The sequence below is a fragment of the Lycium barbarum genome, chromosome 8, assembly GCF_019175385.1.
Source record: "Lycium barbarum isolate Lr01 chromosome 8, ASM1917538v2, whole genome shotgun sequence".
Classification (NCBI taxonomy): Eukaryota; Viridiplantae; Streptophyta; class Magnoliopsida; order Solanales; family Solanaceae; genus Lycium; species Lycium barbarum.
This window is the reverse complement of record NC_083344.1, coordinates 126,487,787-126,509,495: the sequence shown is the minus strand read 5'-3', so window position 1 is coordinate 126,509,495 and position 21,709 is coordinate 126,487,787. Positions and strand designations below refer to the sequence as shown.

The following is a 21,709-nucleotide window of genomic DNA, read 5'->3' as shown; positions in this document are numbered from 1 at the left end:
CCAATGTTTTTAGGGACGGGTAAATATTGGATCATGTGAGCTGTTTCAGTTTACTCTTATTACTTGAGGATTCCTCTGCTCTGCTCTTCTTTTTATCACTGCTATTTTTTTCATCGATAATTCATTTCTTATGTACCTAGTATAATTTTAGTCAAGTAGTACAACTATTACATATGGTGATTTTCCTTTTGTATAGAAAATGTTGACCAATATGCAGAGTTTACCAATGAAAGGGGTGTATAAAAGGGCAGATATTCCCTTCTAAGAGTTACAAATAATTGATTCAGATACATGAGGAATTTATGTATATCAGCTTAAAATAATTGTTTACTCTCATTACAAGAAGTGAATAATTGTATATATAGTTGCTTTGGTTCCCAAGGTTGATTTCACATCATGAAATAAAAGAGTTTTTTCTCTCTCTTTCTCACGCTTATTTTGAGATTTTTTTTTTCTTTTTCTGATGCTTACTTTGAGGATTACTCTTCTCTACATTTTTCTTAATTAAATTATTCAATTGTTAAAATCTTAGACCAAAAGAAATGGCTTTAATTTTGCCAAATTGGTTAAGGTAAATGGGAACATGTGACCTGTTTTTAGTTACCCTAGGAATATAGAGAAGGGGCACCCCATGTGATGTAGTATAATTTAAGTTCGTGTACTGGCTGATTTAAGGAGTTTACCAGACTATGACTTGTCTCATACGTCTCTTTTTCCTTTCTCACAATTTCAACGCACATGACACTTTTGGGGAAGGTTCTTGGGTGTTTTGGTGGGGTGAGTTTAGATTTTCACCGTTAGTATGCTATCTAGAATGATCAGTTGGTTTCAAGAATGAATTCGAGTTTCTTTTACTTATAATACTTTATGGTTTAGCTACAATAACAATTATACTTCAATCACGGCATTCAGGGTCAACTATATAAATCCCTACTATCCATGTCGTCGGTCCATTTCTTTATAAATCTAATTTTATAATTTTTTTTTATTAGCACTAAAGATTCTCTACTGATTTAATAACATCCATATTTTGAAATTTACAATAAGGGACTTGACGGTGGAAGTTAGTTCTCAATTAAATAAGTGCCACTCTCATACTTTTGGTACTTTATTATGCTTTATTATGAAAGTGGAAAGCCAAGTTAAAAAAAATGGAAGTGCAAAACAATGTAGACAAGCAGTTGGTGGGTTAATTATTACTGAATTGTTGGTAGAGTGTCTTAGTGGGAAAGTGTATACCGCATGTCAATTATTATGAAACAAAGAATTGGTTATCAAAGAGATAAGATTTATATGTAACGTTGGACAAAATGAAAGAGACTAGCAAAAAGTTGGTATAACATTAAAGGATTAACGTTTGTACCATCAATATATGATGTTTCGATACTATTGATTTTTGCTGTTAATCCTTAACCCAAAAAAAAAAAAAAAAAAAAAAAGAGGGGCATGAAGAACTATAAAATAATTACAAGAATGCCTAATAGATTTTTATGCAATGCTACAAAATAGAAGCACGAAGAATTGTAATTTGGTGAGATAATTATGATCAACTTCGAATGGAGCGCTTTTTACATATATAAAAAGTTTATTAGTGCTTGGATGAGAAGACAACCAGGGGTAATGCACTTTAAGTGTTGGAAAGAGATGTGACTAAAATAGAAAATGGGTGGATGACCTAACAACGACGTCCACTCCATTTGATAGTTATTTGTCGTTTATTGTATATGACCACCCAATTATTCTTCCTATGGCTAATGGCTGGCCTATTTTGGCTTTTTATGATCTAGTTTTCATGGTCCAAAAACACAGCAAATCAAGTTTTAACAGTCCAACAAGGACAGGTGGCAGATTAACTCAAAAGGGGTTAGACAAATGTCACATCCGAGAAGGAAAATGAGGAATCATATAAAAGCGAGTTTAGAATTTAATTATTGCCTTTATGATTAATGCTAGAGGATATAAAATCACGAGGCCTAAGCCTAAAAACCTAGAGATGACTTAAAAGGGTGGTGGATAAAACTCTCTTTGAGGGTGAGTGCCAGCCAAGGACCGCCAGTGGTTGAACTCGAAAGGAATTCACTTTGAATTCATTTTAGGGAAATCCACATCGGAATGAGAAAGAAGAGTCTAGGGTCATATGAAGGCGAATTCAAGATTGAACTGTTGAAACATTTTCGGATTAGAACTCTATGGGACAAAATCATGAGGCCCAAAAGTCTTTAGGTAACTCAGCTGAGTCGGGCTAAAACGAAAAATGCATTGGTTGTTGAGTTTGGACCGTTACACTAAATCCATCATATTGTTAACTTCTTTTTTAAAAGCCCAAAAACTCTTATCAAACATTGAGAACTCACAGCACTTTGGGTCCTTAAATTCAAGCACACACACCAGTTAAGCAGTAAGAACTGGCTAGTGCATTTAAAATATCTCGTTTAGTTAATTAGTGTATCTAAATGATATTGACCATAGGAGCATGATATACATGCAATGTCAGCACTAATATTGTTCATTAAAGCATATAACAACCATTATTTAGATTATGATTTTCTCCTCATCTGACTATCACCACTGATTTTCATTTATTTACTTAGAATCGTTATATGGAGTTCATGTGGGTGGAAAGTTATAGTACTATTTTCTATAGCAATTCTTGATATAATGTGCTAGTGATAAAATTAGGGAATTTGACGTTTTCATACAACTATAAGAAATTATTGGCATAATTTTAACCAAAAACATGTTAGCATAATTTAGACCAACAAATATTGGCACTATGTGGCCAATTAAGGAATGAGGCGCCTAAAAAAAAGGGTTGCAATTTTTTCTTTCTCTTATTTAACGTGAACGTGTATTTCTTAGAGAAGATTAACCAATTTTAAAATCCAGTAAATACAAAGAGTTGGTTTGTGGCTCAACTCTTATAACCCCCATATTCTCTAAACTCTACGTGATGGGATAAGTGGGTATGTAGAAAATTGAAGCGATAAAGATTTTCTCATCAGTTGATATACAAAACACCGTAGATCAAGAAAAAAAGACGTCATCGTTACCTATTTTGATTTAGCATTGTGGAGAATGGGACAGTAACAACAGCTTTGTGAATTATTCCATGGAAGCAGTTGTTCTCAATACAGATATTGATTTCAATGGTTTAATTCGTATAATTTCTACTAATTTGAACGTGGATACTGCTGTCAATTCCTTTGAAATCCGGTACAAAATAGATGAGAGTTTGCTGCCTCTGTTGATACGCAATAATATGGGAGTGCAAGTATACATTGAGTTGAAGAAAGAAAATAGCAATTTAAAAGAATATCCTTTGTGTATAACTTGGAGTGCTAGTGATATACATTGTATGCTTCCGGTTAATAATGTTGGGAATGGGGATGATAGTATCCGAATTGATGAAAGTCGCGGAATAAGTATTATTGACATAGTCCCTTTGCTTGATTACAATAATATGGCTGATCGTGAAGCTGCTTTTTTTTAAAGAATGTGATATAATAGATTGTGTTACGGATAACATTCCTGCGGAAGGTCAACTTTTCAAGGAAAAAGAGACATTAGTGACTGTCATGAAAAATTATGCAATTCGAAAAAAAAAAAATCAGTTTAAGGTGAAAAGATCGAGTACTTCGAGGTACGGGTATATGCGAAATATATATATATCTTTATATGTTAATTTATTTGGCAATCGTTTGTTTTGTATTGTATGTATAATTGCTTATACTGATTTTCAGTATTGTCAAGCGAATATCAGATTCTTTTGATGTAAAGAACCAGTGTCTGTATACATGAAGTTGGCTGCAGACAAACTTTGATAGATTCATTTAATTGATGTATACTTTTATAATTGAATAAAAGTATACAACCACTGTGAAAGAGCTTCGTCGTCTGATTATTTACTTCAATCAACTGGTGTAGAGTGAAAAATGCAAGCTTAAGATTGGTGGCAATATCTTCAAAGTTGAGTACAGGGAATAGTTTACACATATGATGTATAAAATATTTTTTTTTTCCTTTTTCAAGAATACTTTATATATACATGTAGGCATCTGAATAGATAATTGATGTATACATTCATTTGATGTATTCTTTTATAATTATATAATAGTATACATCAACTAAGTTAAGTATTTTGTCTTCTATCAGTGGATGTGAAGTGGATGCTTACTTTTGTAATAAAATAACATAAGAATATATACTTTTATGCATACATAACGTCTAATGCATAGAATATGTTTAATGTCTACTACTAATAAACATAAGATCAGTAGGTTGTGATAGAGTTGGCCGACAACATATACAATATGTTGTTTTTAGAAAAACGAGTTCAAATTATATTTCCATTCGTATGTTTTGTGTTGTATATTTAATTTTTGAGTTTACTCGTTTTAGGTACTCTCTTGTGTGTGTTAATGACCAGTGCACGTGGAGATTTAAATGCTCAACATTGCATAAGTCATCTGTTTTCAAAGTGAGAAGATTCATTGATGATCACACGTGTTCCTCAAAAGATAGACTAATGTTGCAACGAATAGCCACATCAAGTGTAATTGGGAGGACGATAACGGATAAGTATATAGACCCAAAAGTTGTATACACTCCAAGGGATATAATAAGCGACATGAAAAAGGTTCATGGCCTTGATATTAGCTACCGGAAAGCTCATAGAGCGAAGATAAAAGCACTAGAGATAGTGAGAGGGGACCCAGCTGATTCGTATGCTAAACTACCAAGTTACCTATATATGCTAAAGCACTCAAATCCAGGTTCTTTTGTTAGCTTGAGTAAAACAGATGAAGGTAATTTCTTGTATGCCTTTGCCGCACTAAATTCATCTATAAAGGGCTGGGAGTATTGCAGACCTGTTGTGGTAGTTGACGGTACCTTTCTTAAAGCGTCTTACAGAGGGACGTTTTTAACTGCTAGTTGCCAAGATGCCGGAGGTTTGTCGCTAAATATAGTAATTATATATCAAATGACAATATACATTTGTTACAACTTTTTTTCCTTCCAGCAATATACACTTAGTTGCATTGAATTTATTTTTTTACATAGTTCACTCTTTTAGTCTAATATTTTTTCATAGGAAATATACTACCACTGGCGTATGCAATTGTTGATTCAGAGAATAATGCATCATGGGAATGGTTCTTTAGAAGGTTCAAAGAAGCGTATCGTGTGAGAGAAAAAATGTGTTTTGTATCTGACAGGCATCAAAGCATAATAAGGGAAATATCGGTAGTGTATCCAGGACTTCCACATTGTGCTTGCATGTGGCATCTGTGGGGAAACATTGCAGATAACTACAAGAAGCATCATTTGCAGTTAGAACCAATTTATTATGCAATGGCCAGACCATATATTGTGCAGGATTTTGATCACTATATGGCAGAGGTGGAGCGTATTGATAATAGAGAGAAAAATTACTTGTTTGATATCGGATATCACAGATGGTCAAGAGCACATTCTACCGTCAATAGGACAATGACAATGACTTCCAACATTGCAGAGTCAATAAATTCAGCAACGAAAAATGCAAGAGATCTTCCTGTTGCAAGATTGTTTGAAGAGATGCGGATATTGGTGGAGAAATGGAATTATGATAACATGAAAGAAGCATTGTATACAGCTACCACACTGTCTGGAAAATATGAACAGATTCTAGCTGAAAATATTAGTGTAGCACAACATATGACGGTACAAACCTTCAATATTATCATATGTTATCTTTGGTTATCAATTAATTTTTTTAATAAATTTTTTTCTGTATAGGTGAGGGCTTCAAGTGACACTTTACATAGTGTCACATATATGGGGAGGACTTTCGTTGTTTGCATTAGGGAGCGAAAATGTACATGTAGGCGTTTTCAACTAGATGAAGTACCATGTCCGCACGCTTTGGCAGTGTTGATATCAAAAGGTTTGGAAGGAAACGATTACAACTCCTTATACTATACTAAGGAATACATGTTGAAAACATATGAAATTCCAGTTAATCCTATACCGGATCCGAGTATGTGGGAAATACCATTAGAGGTGTTAGAAGAAATTGTGTTGCCCCCTGTGGGAAATAAAGTGCCAGGACGACCAAAAAGAAAAAGACTCGAGAAAGCATGGGAAAAACACGAAAAGAAGTATAAGTCTACATGTCGACAGTGTGGGATGGAAGGTCATAACAGGCGAACATGCCGAAAAAAAAAAAAAAAGATTCATTTTATAGCTTGTTTTGAATATGTCTATGTTGTTCCTTTTTATTTAGTATAATCATTGGTTATAAGTTAATGGAAGGTCTACATGCTTTTTATTCATGTGAACTACTTTTTGTTGTCTACAAGTTAACAATATTTTTATTTCCATAAATATATTCCCCACAGATGAATTATCTCTTAGAAATATAGTGTATGTTGGTTTGTGTTGCTATAGCACAAAAAAAAAAAAAATTTACAACTTCAGAATTCTTGTTTATGCTGGGCTCTGTTTGGTAAAATACTAGTACTAATAGTCGGAGAGATTGCAAATTTTGTGGCATATGCGTTTGCTCCAGCGGTTCTTGTCACCCCTTTGGGTGGATTGAGTATAATTTTGAGTTTTTTACTGGCTCATATTATTTGGAAAAAAAGTTGCAGCCGCTTGGAATTTAGGATTGTGTCCTGTGTATTTTTGGTTCTGTCGTGATAGTTATCCACGCACCACAGGAGCATCCTATCTCTTCTGTCAAAGAAATATAGTGCATGGCAACTCAAATTGTTTTTGCTCTACATGGGATCATGATTGTCTTAGTTCTTATTCTTGTCCTCTACTTTGCTCCTCAATCTGGACAGTCAAATGTCCTTGTTTTCACCAGAATCTGCTCATTGATGGGTTCTCTCTCGGTTATGAGTGTTAAAGCCCTTGGTACTTGACTAAAGTTAACTGTTTCCGGAAACCTGGTGTTTTATGTTTGTTGCAGCATTTCGTTACAAAAGTGAACTATTTCAATAAGTTCCTTCATACCTTCAACACTGTAGTTGTCTCTCCTATATACCATGTTATGTTCACAACAATAAAAATCGTTTCTAGTGTCATCATGTTTAAGGACTGGGATGGACATAATGTTGGGAGCATTATATCAAGAATATGTGGTTTCATCGTTGTGCTCTCTGGAACCATCTTGTTGCTTGTTACCAAAGATGTGGAAAGAAGTTTATCTTTCAGAGGTAATTACACACCTTCATCCCCAACGTTATCAACACAACTATGTAATTCTGACTGGGAATAACATAAGCATGAAGAGGAAGCCGATTCTAGAAGACAGGCTTATTATGGGTCGTGAGGAGCCATGAATCATTGTTAGAAGGTTGACTATGCAACTGATAATCCATTTGAAACCGACAAAGCCGCAACGCCTCAGTTTTGTTTTCTATCGCATCTGATTTTAGCAGCAAGCTAAGGATTCCACAGGATCTTGAAAGAAAGAGTTGGTATCATCCTTTTTGGTTTTCTGGAAGTGTTTTATTTGTATAGCATTTTTTTAAGAGTTGGATAGTCTTTGTTATGTTTCATTCTTTAGTGAACTTGAGATCAGAGGATGTATGAATACAACAATAACACTATACTCCTTTTTTTTTTCTCAAATAACACTGCTTATTTCCTATTTTTAGTGTATCTGTCCCTTTGCCCCATTGTCTTTGACTAAGAAATTTTTATTAGCAACTTACTTAGGGGTCATTTGGTGTGAAGGATAAGCAAAAATAGTCCTTATCCCATATTTGGTTGGAATAAAAATCCGGAATAACTAATACTGGAATTAGTTATCCCGGGATTGTAGCCTTATTTTATCCCCTCAATGGGTGGAATAACTATTCTCGGAATAACTTATCCCGAGATTAGTTATACCGGGATAAGTTGTTTCCCAACCAAACGAGCCCTTAGTAGTTTGGCGAAAGGGAATATGGTTTATTGTTGGAATTGGTTATTCTATTGTCACTTTAAGGAGTAAAAAAAGGTAAAATTTCATAAGCAGTGCAGTGGCTTCACTGTCATACAACATAGAATAGCATCAGAACTTTTTGTGCATTAACATAACTAAGTGCACCAACTTGAGTCCATTTGAATACCTTAACCTGTTATTTGATTCTTCCATTGACAAAGTTAAAAAGCTCGTATGATCAATGTGCAAAAAATAAAGATACTAAAATTCAACTAAAAATAGCTAAATCTGAATATCTCAACTCAATTAACATGATTGAAAATAACTAGTGAGACCTCATATCCAACAAAAGATTCCAAAAAAAAATATTTGACATCCTCCAGTTTATAGAACCAGCGTGCTCACTGTAGTAACTCTTAAACAAGGAGTATAGCATCTGGTCTCTAATTAGCCAAATTTCAAACCAAGAGAACAATATTTCTACGGATTATAACTAAAATAAATAACTATTCTGCAAGTTCAAAGAGAAAAAAAACTAATACAACTATTCTTTTTGCTGCGGTTGAATGTCCTTTTTTTTTTTTTGGGGGGGGGGGGGGGGGGGGGGGGATTCTGATTCACTTTCAGCATTTTCCATCTGCTTAGCCATTTCGTAATCCCACAATAGACATGCTAATCTGCTTCGGAGTTGATCAACACTAGGATTATGAGGAATCTGGCGCTTATGGATGAAATACTCTGCAAATGTGGCTACATATATGCTACAATCTCTGTATAAATGAATAAACTAATTAAATTAATAAACATAATGAAACATAAAAATAAAAGAACTAATTAAACATATTAATATAATATTGAAATGCTTACAAGTGAGATAGTATCGGCAAGCCATTAACAAAACGTATGTCCAAAGACCGATGGAGGGGTGTGTTGAAATATGGAGGCTGCGTGAAATCTACACCTCTTTGCTTCATGTAAAACCCAGTAATAGACAAGAAATGGGGAATCAGGACGGCAAACGGTTGAACAGCACGTTCTACTTTGGCGTCATGTATAGTCCCTCGCATAGAATCATACAAATAAATGGTCCTATCTTTGAATGTTAAGATTCCTAATACCCAATGTTTTTTCTCGTGCACATAAATAGGAATTAGTACATGGTCAACTGTATGCCAAGGTACGTTACAAGCCATGTAAGATCCCATAATGCATGGTCAGCACTGATCAAACCATAATTCATGTCACTTTTAACCAGATGTTGGTACAGAGTATTGACCTTCATATTAAAAGGAAAATTAGTTGTAGTGAATTTGGTCAATATATCTGCATCATACTTTGCTCTCTTCCTCAGGTAATAGAATATGACATCAATATGCTGGAAATTGAAAGAAAAGATAATTAAGATTATATCATAACCAAGCACTATTTTTTAAAAGAAGAAAGAAAACTGTGGAATGATGTATACAAAAATGATATATTATCTTTCAGGTATTAGGTATACAGTTGATTGTATACATATCATGCCCGAAATGTATTTATTTCAGCTGTTACATCAATGAAAACTAGATTAATGTATGTAATTAGTAAAGCCACTGTTTTCACATTAATGTATATCCTGAGTACGTATATAGTTTAATTCTACCACTAAAGTTATACACAGATAAAGGAGAAACGTACCGTGTCACATAAGGTTTTACCTCTGTAATTTAATCTGTGAAACCAATCCCTTTTGTCAATACGAAGATCACCGTATTCAAAGGGTATCTTCAGCTCATCTTTTCCCTTTCGGTATACTAACTCAGGTTTCTTCCTGAAAAAAATTGTAAATAGATGTTGAAAACCAAAAAATTACAACTTTATTAAAATTAAGTGAGAATATATATATGTGTAGATAAATTGTAATAGAAAAGTAGTACATACATAGTATATATAATCTTACTTGGACTTTCCCATCAATGCAATATCTACAAATTCTGCAAATCTACCTCGCAAATCCATGTCAACATCTACCCCAATCTCTACGTTGAATGGACGTTTCACAGTAAAAGTTTTTTTTTTTTTTTTACTGCGAACTGCTTTACTACTCTCAGCACTATCAGGAATGGTGATGAATGGTGACATTTGTAATTTCCCAGGAAACTTGGCTCTTTTTGGACGTTTTGGAGTCGGATCTTCTATCACTTCAAAGTCTTTGATATTGATAGGCTGCGGAACCAGTTGATCCTTCAATTCCGGGTGTTGATTAATAGACTGGTCATATGCTACCATTATTTGAGAGTCCGTTGGGAGACTATAATCACCACCGTCAAATGTTGGCAGCCCTGTTGTAATTACATTTAACTTGGAACATATTTTTTAAATTATATATAAACAAGTAAAGAATAAAGAAGATTCTTATATACATAGCATGAACAGACGATAAGTTCCCACCACTCGGCTTGCATTCAGATCCAATTTGGCATGCGATCGTCTCATGCTTGTCGTCATTTTTACAAAGCATTTCATTATGAGACTGTGCATTGATGGTGTAAGATGCATCCAAGAAATCATCGGCATTCTCAACTCTTTGAACCTATATCATCATTCCAAACATACAAATCAATTAAGTAAGAGTTAAAGTTAGAATTTATATAATTTACTCTAAAGATATACCTCAACTGATTGGTGATCTTCGGGATTGGTTGCAGCAATATTAGCATTATCATTTTGATTAGCCACACTATTCCTTTCATGTACCTATCCGGATATTTTAACAAGAAAAAGATAGATAATTTAACTAAAAAAAATAACGCTGAGAAACAACATCTGCTGATATAAGTGTTAGAACCCGTATTTTTGTACAGTGGAATAATCCGGATTTATTTATGATAAGCTAAGGATAAAATTATTTTGGGATACAAAGTCGGGATTCTTGACCTTCGAATTTATTTTGAGATATAAGTTGTGCATGAATTTATTGGTATGGAACAATTAGGAAAATTTGGGACCAAAAGTGAAAAATTGGAAGAAGAAAATCATCCACAACTTCCATGGTTGGCCCACACAATTTTGTGTCATCTTTTAATTGGGACAACACATTAATGTGGGCCAAGGGATATTGTACACTCTTTATATTAGATAAAAGATGACTTCTAGTCATTATTCTTCATTCACCACACTTGGAAAAAAAAGGGGCAAAGCTGAAAACCTCAAAGGAGGCTCACGGCCAGCGGCAACAAAGATCAACTTCCATTTCTTGTCCTCCAAAAATTATTTTGATGATGTAAACCCACTATATTGAGGTCCCTAAGTAGCGTGGAAGCATCGTTGGAGCGATCAACCCATTATTTTCATCTTTTGGAAACCCTAGGCTATTGGAAAGTTGAAGAAGGAAGGTAAGCATTCATTATGTTTTTGTGTTATGAAGGTTATATTCATGTGGTAGTATCTTATAGTGGTTGGAAATCATGAAATATAGTATGATTGGAAGTGGGTTGTGTGATGGGTGTGCTAGCCGTGTAAATGGGTATTGTGATTGGGTTGTTGAATAAATTCCTTGTAGCATGTTAAATTGTTGTAGTGTGTAGGATGGCTAAGAATCATCAACATATGTATATGTGTAGTGTTGGTCGAAATGGGTCATATTATATGACAATGAACGAAATATCGCTTAATGTTTTAGTCATCGTCATTGTGAATTCTATGTTGGAAATGAATGTCTAATGACTCAAATTGATGTTGTAGTTGTTGTGAACTGATTTGGAGATCATTGTACATTTAATGTATTCTGTATATTGATGAAAATAGCATTGTTAGAATGTGAATTGTGGGTACAAATCATGATTCGAAAATGAAGGAAAGGTTATAGGGGTGTCTCGGGTTTAGGGGCTGAATTCGGCCAAGTTGGAGAAAAATTTGGATTGTTGGGAATGTTGTATGAATTGCTTAGAACGTCCTTAAATATTGTTGGTATGGGTTCGGGTTAGTATGTGAATGTATAAGCGTCGACGTTGGCTTGAATGCAAGTCATCAAAGTGAATTTATGTAAGTTGTTGAATGATGGAAAAGAAAGCTATTATTGTTGTATTGCTTTCCGGATTGGTTGTTGATGTTGCTAGGTTGGTTATTGTTGTTGTTGTTGATTATTTTGGCCGAGTTAAATTCTCGGGGTGGCCTATTTACAGGGGAAATGCTGCCCAAATTTCTGTAGAATTAAGGGCAAATTTGGAATTTAATGCCCAAAAAGTCTTTAGCTAATGTTTGGCATTTTATGGCTTGTTTGTAGACCTTGGGCAGCCCGAATCATAGGTTGGATTTAGCTTGAGTTTGGATCGTATTGGAGAGCGTTTGAGGTATGTAAAGTAATCCTCCTTCTTCGGCATGCCTTAGTTAAAATAGGATATGATATAAGCCTCGAGGAAACTCTATTCTCACAATCCGAGCATGTTTATGAGTCGCATTTGTTCTTTGGCATCCTTGCCTTGTCATGGCAAAACATTGATCCTTATGTTCTTGGAATCCATAATTTGTAAAGATTACATGAAAGCTGATTTTTGTTTTAAAGTTCATTCTTTAGCGATTTCAAAACTTCAAACGCCCATAATTTCCTCAGAAAAGCTCGGATTGCTTTGAAATTTTCGTAGGAGTTTGTAGGATATAAAATGAGTATGTTTTTCATAGGCGGGCTCAGTTCGGGTCTATACTCGTCCGTGGGTCCCGCGACGCCCTTTTTGTAAATTCGACAACTTTGAATCAAAAAGTGATAATTATTATTCCGATTTCGAATATGACTATTTTACTTATCCTCCGGATTTATAATAATGATTTTATGCATATGATTCCTCACTACTCCGCTCGTGCCTACTATGATATCGTTCGCCGGTTCCCGGGCCGGTTCTGTTGTCGTGCGCTTTTTGATACATTCTGGTGTTATGCTGTGTTTATGGTTCACCGTGCTCCTCGCTCGAGGGCCGGGTTCCACTTATGTTTGGCGTTATGCTGTGTTTGGCGTTATGCTGTGTTGTGATGTGTGACGGGGATTCGGAGATTTGAAACTTTCTGGTGTTATGCTGTGTTGTGGCGCCATCGACAGGCGGGCGACCACATTTTCCAGTGCCCTATGCATAATTTATACTTTGAAAATAAACATTTTGATATGTATTATTTTCTATATATCTGATTCGATTATTATTCAGATTTATTTCTGTACCTTCTGCTTTGCATACTCAGTACATATTTCGTACTGACCCCCTTCTCCGGGGGCTGCGTTTCATGCCCGCAAGTACAGACGCACAGCCTGGTGATCCACCTGTTTAGGACACCCTTTCTGCTATTCGGAGTGCTCCTCTCTTTCCGGAGCTTATACTTTTGGTATATATATTTATTAGTGCATTTGTATATATTCGTTCATGGGTACGGCGGGGCCCTGTTCCGTCATATGATTCTGTCGGTCTGTTTAGAGGTCCGTGGACATGTTTGTGGGTTAGGGTCTTTCTGTATGGATGTATGTACATGTCGTTTGGGCGATCCCATACGCCGAGGCGGCCGGTCCGCATATGTTGTTTGGGCGATCCTATACGCCGAGGCGGCCGGTCCGCATATGTTTATATATTGCTTGGTTAGCCCTGTGTGGCTTTTGTTGGTATTTTCTGCGTGCAGGGTATATTGGATAGTCCGTAAAACAAAGGAAAATCTGCCGAAATTTTCTGGAAATTACCTAAATTTGAAATAAAGTCTTGTCGGCTTCCGCCATATACTAGAATGAGTTGATAGAATTTGAGATAATATTTGATAGATGGGTTCGGGTGCCCAGATCGGGCACTAGTCACGGCCTACGGGGTTGGGTCGTGACAATAAGAATAAGTCTGTAACAACAATGTTATAACTATAAAAAATAAGGGTAAAGGATTCCAAGTAATATGTTATTATACAATTCCTTTTTTTTTTTTTGTAAACTTCAACTGTTTATTTCATTGGCTTTTTTGACTATTACTATTTTATTTGATGATAATTTTTTCATATTTCCCCTTAAAAAATAATGTATATAATACGCATCATTGTTTACCTCATGAGTTGATTTGTCAAAGGAATGTTGAAAAGTCGTCTTCACATAATCCTTGAAAGTTCTGAACTCATCACTAAGCTGTTGAAACCATAAAAAAACTCATGGAATTATGTATCTATAGGAATGAAGAATACAACTATTTGTAACTAAAAAAAACACATATTTTATTATTCATAACCATTCTCAAACCAGGGGAAAAATATTTTTTTAGCCTTTTTGTAATTTCGTCAATTTACCTTGTCAAACTCGCTCTTAAAAACAAACATGGAGCTCAACTGATCATGGTTGTCGTTATTCAGACAGTTCATGTTCGACTCATCCTTACACAACTTAGCAAATGATTCCTGCACGAACTTCTTCAACGAAGATAGTTCTTTGCCAAGCTGAATTCATCAAAATAGAAATGTTACATACAAATATAATTTGATGACTTGCAAAAATAAATAGTAGGAGAAAACTCAAAAAAATTAAAGAAATCTTACATCTTCAATTTTTCTTCTCATTTCCTTCACCTCGTAATTCTCCTTTACCTTATTGGAAGGTTTCTCTGCAGCCTCTTTCTTTTGGGGTTTGTTCTTTTTCACAAGTGGACCTTTGAATTTTTTGGCATTGACATTACAGTCACTTGAATCATTGTCAGGGGGCATAAATGATCTCAATTCATCATGTGCAGCAGTAATATTGGTAAACACCTGAAAAATAGATTAAAACAATAACTAAATCAAATTTAATTTTGTTCCTCACTGTATAACTCGTGCATAGCTGTTCTTTTCCTTTTTTGGTGTGCATAAATAATAAATAACTATTAAAAAAATACATGTTTTTCATATCGTACCTTGTCAGTGGATTTGCTAAATAATGACTTGCATAAAAATTCTGTGGTTGGACTCTTCTTAACCACTTTCTAGTTCAGTATCCGTGGAACTGTGTTAGCAACATGTATGGCAACTTCTGGATTGACATTGGAACGACACTCGTATATCCAGATCTGCAAAGCCAGGGGTAACCCAGCAAATCTATGAAATGTTTTGACATGATACATTTTGTCCCTAACAGATTTCATCAACTTTTCGATAACAATTCTTCCCCATGGAAAAGTCTTATATTCTCCGCTCTCAACTAAGTGAAAGTGTTGATCACTTACGAAAATCCTTATGCCGGTTGCAGAAAATAGGAAGGTGTAAATAAAGAAGAGAATGGCAATCTTTACAGCATCTTCGTCTGATTCCCACCTTTTTTTGGTCACACATTCCACAAGGTCTTTCTTATATACTTTTACTTTTCCTGGAAAATATGTCTGCTTCAGCCTGTTTGAATCCTTATAAAAATCTTCAACATCAGAATCTCCGTCACATTGCAAGCCAGTTATTATTGCAAATTCTTTTAATCCAAAACACAATCTGTTTCCATGTATGTTGACATAAAACAGGTCATTCCAGTCATGCATCAGTTCCCTTCTTATTAGATAAGTTAACAATTGATTCTGCATATGGACTTCTGGCATATGAAGGAAGTACCCAAAAATTGTTTGACTAAACATGTGACGTTAAGCGTCGTTAAGTTTTAATTCTAATGTATCCACAACTCCTATATTTACATGTGAGCTAAAGTGAGAACTTGAGAATTTTTTATCCTTTGGGACATAATAACCCCACTCCTACGTAATGAAATCCAAATTCAGCATTAACAACCATATGTATCCAAATCAGAAGGTGTATACAATATATCTTTGAAACCCAACTTAAATCAAACAATAAACCAACTGTATTCAACAAACAAGCACGTGTATACAATAGATGTATACAAAGCAGATGCAATAAAACCCAACTATGTATACATTTCGTTCACATAACCAAAAAGGCTTATACAATACATGTTTTGTACAGATTCAATAAAAGACAAGATAACCAAACACATGTATACATAAGGTGACTATAATTTCAAAATAAACCAGAGGGTGTATACAATACATGTATCCAATATATGTATACAAAATTCAGCTGTGATAAAAAACAAGATAACCGAACACATGTATACCTTGGGTGACTACAACAAACAGAATAAACCAGAATGTGTATACAATAAATTAATACAATATATGTATACAAAATACAATTGCGATAAAAAACAAGATAACTAAACACATGTATACATTAGGTGTATACAACTCAAAATTGCATTCATCTTCCAAATCACAAACTCACTCATACAGATCATTTCTTATCAGATAAATCAACATGAGAGACATTAATTACATGTTAGTTGGTAAAAGAAAGTTTATACTGGAAATTATAGATATTAGATAGTCAAAGATTAAAACTTTACACATATTGAGCTACATAATCCACCAATTAAACAGTTTTTATTTTTTTATTTTTTATAACATTATACCTACTAACCTTGTTAAAAATGAAACAATAAAAATGAAGCAGCTAGAAATTTTTTCTCTCTGCCTTTTTCATTACACAGTGCACATTTATATACACAGCAAAAAGGAATCTACTTTAACAAACTTGTACAACCTAACCTATCAAACCCATCAAAAAATGCATAAGTCTCTCATCTTGTATAGATTTGGTCAGTTTGTCCTTTCCTCCACAACTACAATTACACCCACAGTTTATGTCAGCATTAAGAGTGTCCAGTTCATCCCAAAGTTTCTTCAACTTGGTAAAATATGTTGCTATATCATTAGATCCCTGAACTAAATCACTTAGTTCCTTTTGGAGATGGTATAACTTAGCCCCATTTGATTGACCAAACCTTTCCTCAAGGTCTGTCCATAAAGCTTTAGCAGTTTTTGAGTATATGACACTATCAGAAATTTCTTTTGAAAGTGAATTTAAGAGCCAAAACAACACCATGTCATTACACCTGCTCCACAATTTGTGATCTGTGGAATCAATAGCAGGTTCTTTACATGTGCCATCTATAAAACCTATTTTATTTTTGGCTGATAAAGCAATGAGAACTGACCTACGCCAACCTCCATACCCTTTGCCATCAAAGGTGGAATTCACCAGATTCATACCAGGGAAATTTGATGAATGAAGATAATAGAGGTGACTGGAATCCATTAACTTGGATTCAGCCACCTTAGCTACCTCAGTTGATTCATCACTCATGATGGAATAAGAATAAAAAACGGTCTTAGAAGAAAATTAAAATTCGAGAAAGAAAAAAAAAGTAAAACTGTGAACAAAACAGTGAAGAGAAGATCTGGAAATTAGCAGGATGTTTATCCCTGCTCTGATACCATGTTAAAAATGAAATAATAAAAATGAAGCAGCTGGAAATTTTCACTCTCTGTCTTTTTCATTACACAGTGCACATATATATACACAACAAAAAGGAATCTACTTTAACAAACTTGTACAACCTAACCTATCAAACTTTGCCACCTGTACAATATTATTCCCTATACAATGTGACTAAAATAAAATGCAAAACTGAAAATAATTTATGTCTAATTTTTAATCCCTATTTTTTTATGTGTTGACAGTGGTCCCTTTTTGCCCATTTCATCTTGTCTTTTGCCCATTTCATCTTGTCTCCTGTTTTGCGTATCATTTTGCCCATTTCATCTAATTTTTAATCCCTGTTTCTTTATATGTTGACAGTGGTCCCTTTTGCCCATTTCATCTTGTCTTTTACCCATTTCATCTTGTCCCCTGTTTTGTGTATTCCAACACCCCCCTCAAGGTGGAGGGGAGCTGTGCAACCCCCAACTTGCGAAGAACAGAGAAATGCGAAGGTCCGGTCAATAGTTTGGTGAATATATTGGCGAGTTGAGATGAAGAGGGGACAAAAGATAAAGAGATCAAGCCAGAGAGGTACTGTTGGCGAACGAAATGGCAATCTAATTCGACATGCTTGGTTCGTTCGTGAAAAACTGGGTTTTTCACGATGTGGATCGCCGATTGACTGTCGGAATGTAGCGGAACTGGCGACGGTGAAACGGAGAAATCATCAAGTAGACGGACCAACCAGGTTAGTTCCCCCAACAACTCGTCTCATAGATCTATACTCTGCTTCAGCGGAGGATAACCCGTAATGCAGCTAAGAAATGAGGAATACGAGGCTTGGACATGAATTGACTAAGATGGTGAACGGCAAAAGACAGATCTGGGCGTGTGTGAGTTAGGAAATTTAACTTTCCTAACAGACGTCTGTAAACAGTAGGATCAAGAAGAAGGTCACCCTCATCAGATTTGAGCTTGTGAGTGGGATCTAGAGGAGAGTTGACAGCAGCAGAGGCCTGAGTTTCAAATTCATCCAATAACTCCAAGGTATATTTCTTTTGACACAAAATAATGCCTTGTGGTTCGCGATTGACTTCCATGCCCAAAAAGAAATGAACTTTCCCCAAGTCCTTTACTTTGAATTCAGAGTCCAAAAATTGCTTAAGTGAAGCTAGTTCAGTAGGATTGTTGCCTGTCATTAATATGTCATCAACGTAAACTGCAACCAAAGAGATGAAATCCCTGTCCTTTTTATAAAATAAAGAGTAATCATTTAAGGAAGAAACATATCCTTTGAAGTTTAAGGCTGCAGTTAATCTTGAATACCACTGCCTTGATGCCTGTTTGAGGCCATAGAGAGATTTCCTTAATCGACAAACCAAATTAGGATTAGGAGGCTGCATTCTAGGGGGAAACTTCATGTAAACTTCTTCATTTAACTCACCATGAAGAAAAGTGTTGTTTACATCTAGTTGATAAATGGGCCAGTCTCTCTTGACTGCTACAGTAAACAAGCATCTGATAGTCGTCATCTTAACAACTGGAGAAAAGGTCTCAGTGTAGTCAATTCCTTCTATTTGTGTATCCCCTTTTATCATAAGCCTGGCCTTGAGTCTTTCTAAACTCCCATCTGACATGTTTTTGACCTTGTAGACCCACTTGCATGCTAAAGCCTTATGACCCATAGGTAGTTCCATAACATCCCAAGTCTTGTTGGCAATCAAAGCTTCAAATTCAGTGGACATTGCCTGTTGGCAACCAGGGTGTAGTTGTCACGACCCAACCCCGTAGGCCGTGACTAGTGCCCGATTTGGGCACCCAGACACATCTATCAGATGCTATCTCAGATTTTATTAACCGCATTCTAGTATATAGCAGAAGCCGACAAGACTATATTTTAAATTTAGATAATTTCCAGAAAAATTTCGGCAGAGTTTCCTTTGTTTTACGGACTATCCAATATACCCTGCGCACAGAAAATACCAACAAAGGCCACACAGGGCCAACAAAGCAACATTTAAACATATGCGGACCGGCCGCCGCGGCGAATGGGATCGCCCAAACACAACATATACACGCATTCATACAGGAAGACCCCCAACCCACAAACATGTCCACAGACCTCTAAACAGACCGACAGAATCATATGACGGGACAGGGCCCCGTCGTACCCCTGAGTGACGTACATTTATACAATAGCAGGAGATTGTACCAAAAATATAGGCTCCGGATAAGAGAGCGCCTCAGAACAGCGGAATAAGATCCTAAGCGGGCGGATCAGCGAACCTGTCGTATGTACCTGCGCGGCATGAAAACGCAGCCCCCGAAGAAAGGGGGTCAGTACGAAATATGTACTGAATATGTAAAGCCTGAAGTAGAGAAACCAAAATCATAACCGGAAACAGAACGAACAGAAAGGAATGCAAAAATCCAGAATACCAAATGCATATTTCAAAACATAAGGAATGTGTACAGAAACATATGCCATATCATGTCCGGCCCCCGCCAAGGGACTCGGTAGACAGAACGTGGTCACCCTCCCGACGCTGGTGCCACAACACATAAGGATCAGAATAGGGGATAACCCCATAACATAGCATGTCATGTCAAATGGCTGTTGCACCCTATTTTTACCAAAGGCTAAACAAAGCACAACTTATGGAGCTCTGAAATAATTAATTATGTACAGAGTCGCCACCTAGCATTTAAGGTATACTAGGGTACCTATAAATTATTAATATATGCAGCTTAACATGGTCTATGAAAATAAGTGAGATTCTAGGTAAGGGTTCAAATTATTCCGAAGGGAAGGTGTTAGGCATCCTTCAGAATCCACAAATGTGGTTCCCGGCTGTACCAATTTAACTATACGAGGGATGTGTAAAAAGGCTTGATTATTATTTACAAAAATTAATAGAATTTAGACTAAAGAATAACTAATATGACTATTCACATAAATAATCATGCAATACGTATTTTATACATATGTGATATAATAATTATTTAAAAAAAAATTATGTGCAACTTAAAAGCTTGGGTATGTGACAAAGGTATAAAAAATGGACAGGAAATTATTTTGCACTCGAAGTGAGTTAACTAATTTAACTAGCTAAGTATGTACGCCTAATCAATTAATTATGAGAGTATATTCTAAAGCCTAAATATTGAGCCAAATCACCCTATTTATTTACTTAAGTGTGCTAAGCTATTGAATTAAAACTCTAGCGAAACATGATAACTATAAGAATATTAGCTACGAAAATAATAAATGCCTAATATTGATTTGTCTAAAACACATAAAATTTCAATCACCTAAGCAGATCATAAATAAATACCACCAACCTGCACCCGAAAAAGTAAAGTTTCACTATATTTTATGCTTGTATAATTTAAGAATGTAAAAAATATAAACAGAGAATTTAAGAAGCTATTTGAACTTCTTTTGAGTGTCATCTTCAAAAAGTAACTCTGGATACCTGCGTGAGACTTAATAAAAATGTTAGTAAGAAAATAAATAACTATCGGATGAATTAAAGAAATAATGAATGAACTTAAAATAAAAACCCGTCTTTGTACATGGAAGGCCTTGGAAATCGACGGAAATTTCTTCATCAACCATCAAAAAGCATATGCAATTTCTGCAAAACCTTTTTCCTCATTGTCTTTGAGCCTCGTTTTTGAGACATAAATTAAGAATCCTACTAACTTCAGAATACTCCTCTCCTTCCTTAGGTTCTCTACAACAACCATCTCCCCATCCTAACACTAATTTCCCGACTTACTAGACCGCGAAATCCGCCAAAAAAAATTCCAACTACAATTACTCGCATTCGAGCGTTCTACAAGATCTGATAACTTAATTTGCAATTTCTCATCACTTCCTATTGTCATTAAAGAACATTCAGCACTAACTGAACTAGACAACAAATAATCGAAAGCTTTTGTCGCTAACACAGCTGTCACCATAGCTTTATCCTCATCACTCCACAACATATTCCCTAATCCCATCTCTATTTTAATTTACAGCTAATAAAAACAAATAATAACAAATACCAAGATGCTAAAGATTGCAACTTTCTGTTCCACTATGCTATCAACCCCCCCCCCCCCCCCCCCCAAAAAAAAATCCCTTTTTCTCCACAAAATACTATCTTTAGCCTTCAAAAAAAAAATTAATCTTTTTCACACAAAATTCCATAACCCCACATTCAGATCTCAAAATCTTGAAACCCCAAGTTAACCACTAACTATAAATAAAAATACCCAAAAAGAGAATACGTACTTGGATATACAATGAACATATATGAAGATAAAATACAAACCAGTATTTGTAGTTCAAGAAACAGAGCAAGCAAACAACTTTACTACCCCTTATAAGGAATTTGAAATCCTTAACCATAAACTAAAATTCAAAGGAATAAATATTTATGTTTGTACCCTTTTTGAGAAGTGTTCCAAATATTTTTTTTTCTTGCAAAGCAAAGAAATGGGGGAAAAAGGGAGACGGAA

The 21,709-nt window shown here is 35.3% G+C and overlaps 2 protein-coding genes and 1 pseudogene across 2 annotated transcripts; 2 read left to right on the top strand and 1 right to left on the bottom strand.

Annotated features, from left to right (window-relative positions):
- Positions 1–4,403: 4,403 nt before the first annotated feature.
- Positions 4,404–6,565, top strand: LOC132605453 (protein FAR1-RELATED SEQUENCE 5-like). Its single transcript, XM_060318596.1, has 3 exons — positions 4,404–4,949; positions 5,093–5,703; positions 5,779–6,565. The coding sequence occupies exons 1-3, from the start codon at positions 4,526–4,528 to the stop codon at positions 6,268–6,270; spliced, it is 1,527 nt and encodes a 508-aa protein (XP_060174579.1). The 5' UTR covers positions 4,404–4,525; the 3' UTR covers positions 6,271–6,565.
- LOC132608313 (probable magnesium transporter NIPA3) lies at positions 6,288–7,420 on the top strand (annotated as a pseudogene).
- Positions 7,421–16,480: 9,060 nt separating this feature from the next.
- On the bottom strand, positions 16,481–17,083 carry LOC132608312 (uncharacterized). The gene has a single exon (XM_060322353.1). It carries the CDS (start codon positions 17,081–17,083, stop codon positions 16,481–16,483), a length of 603 nt encoding a protein of 200 aa, XP_060178336.1.
- Positions 17,084–21,709: the final 4,626 nt, after the last annotated feature.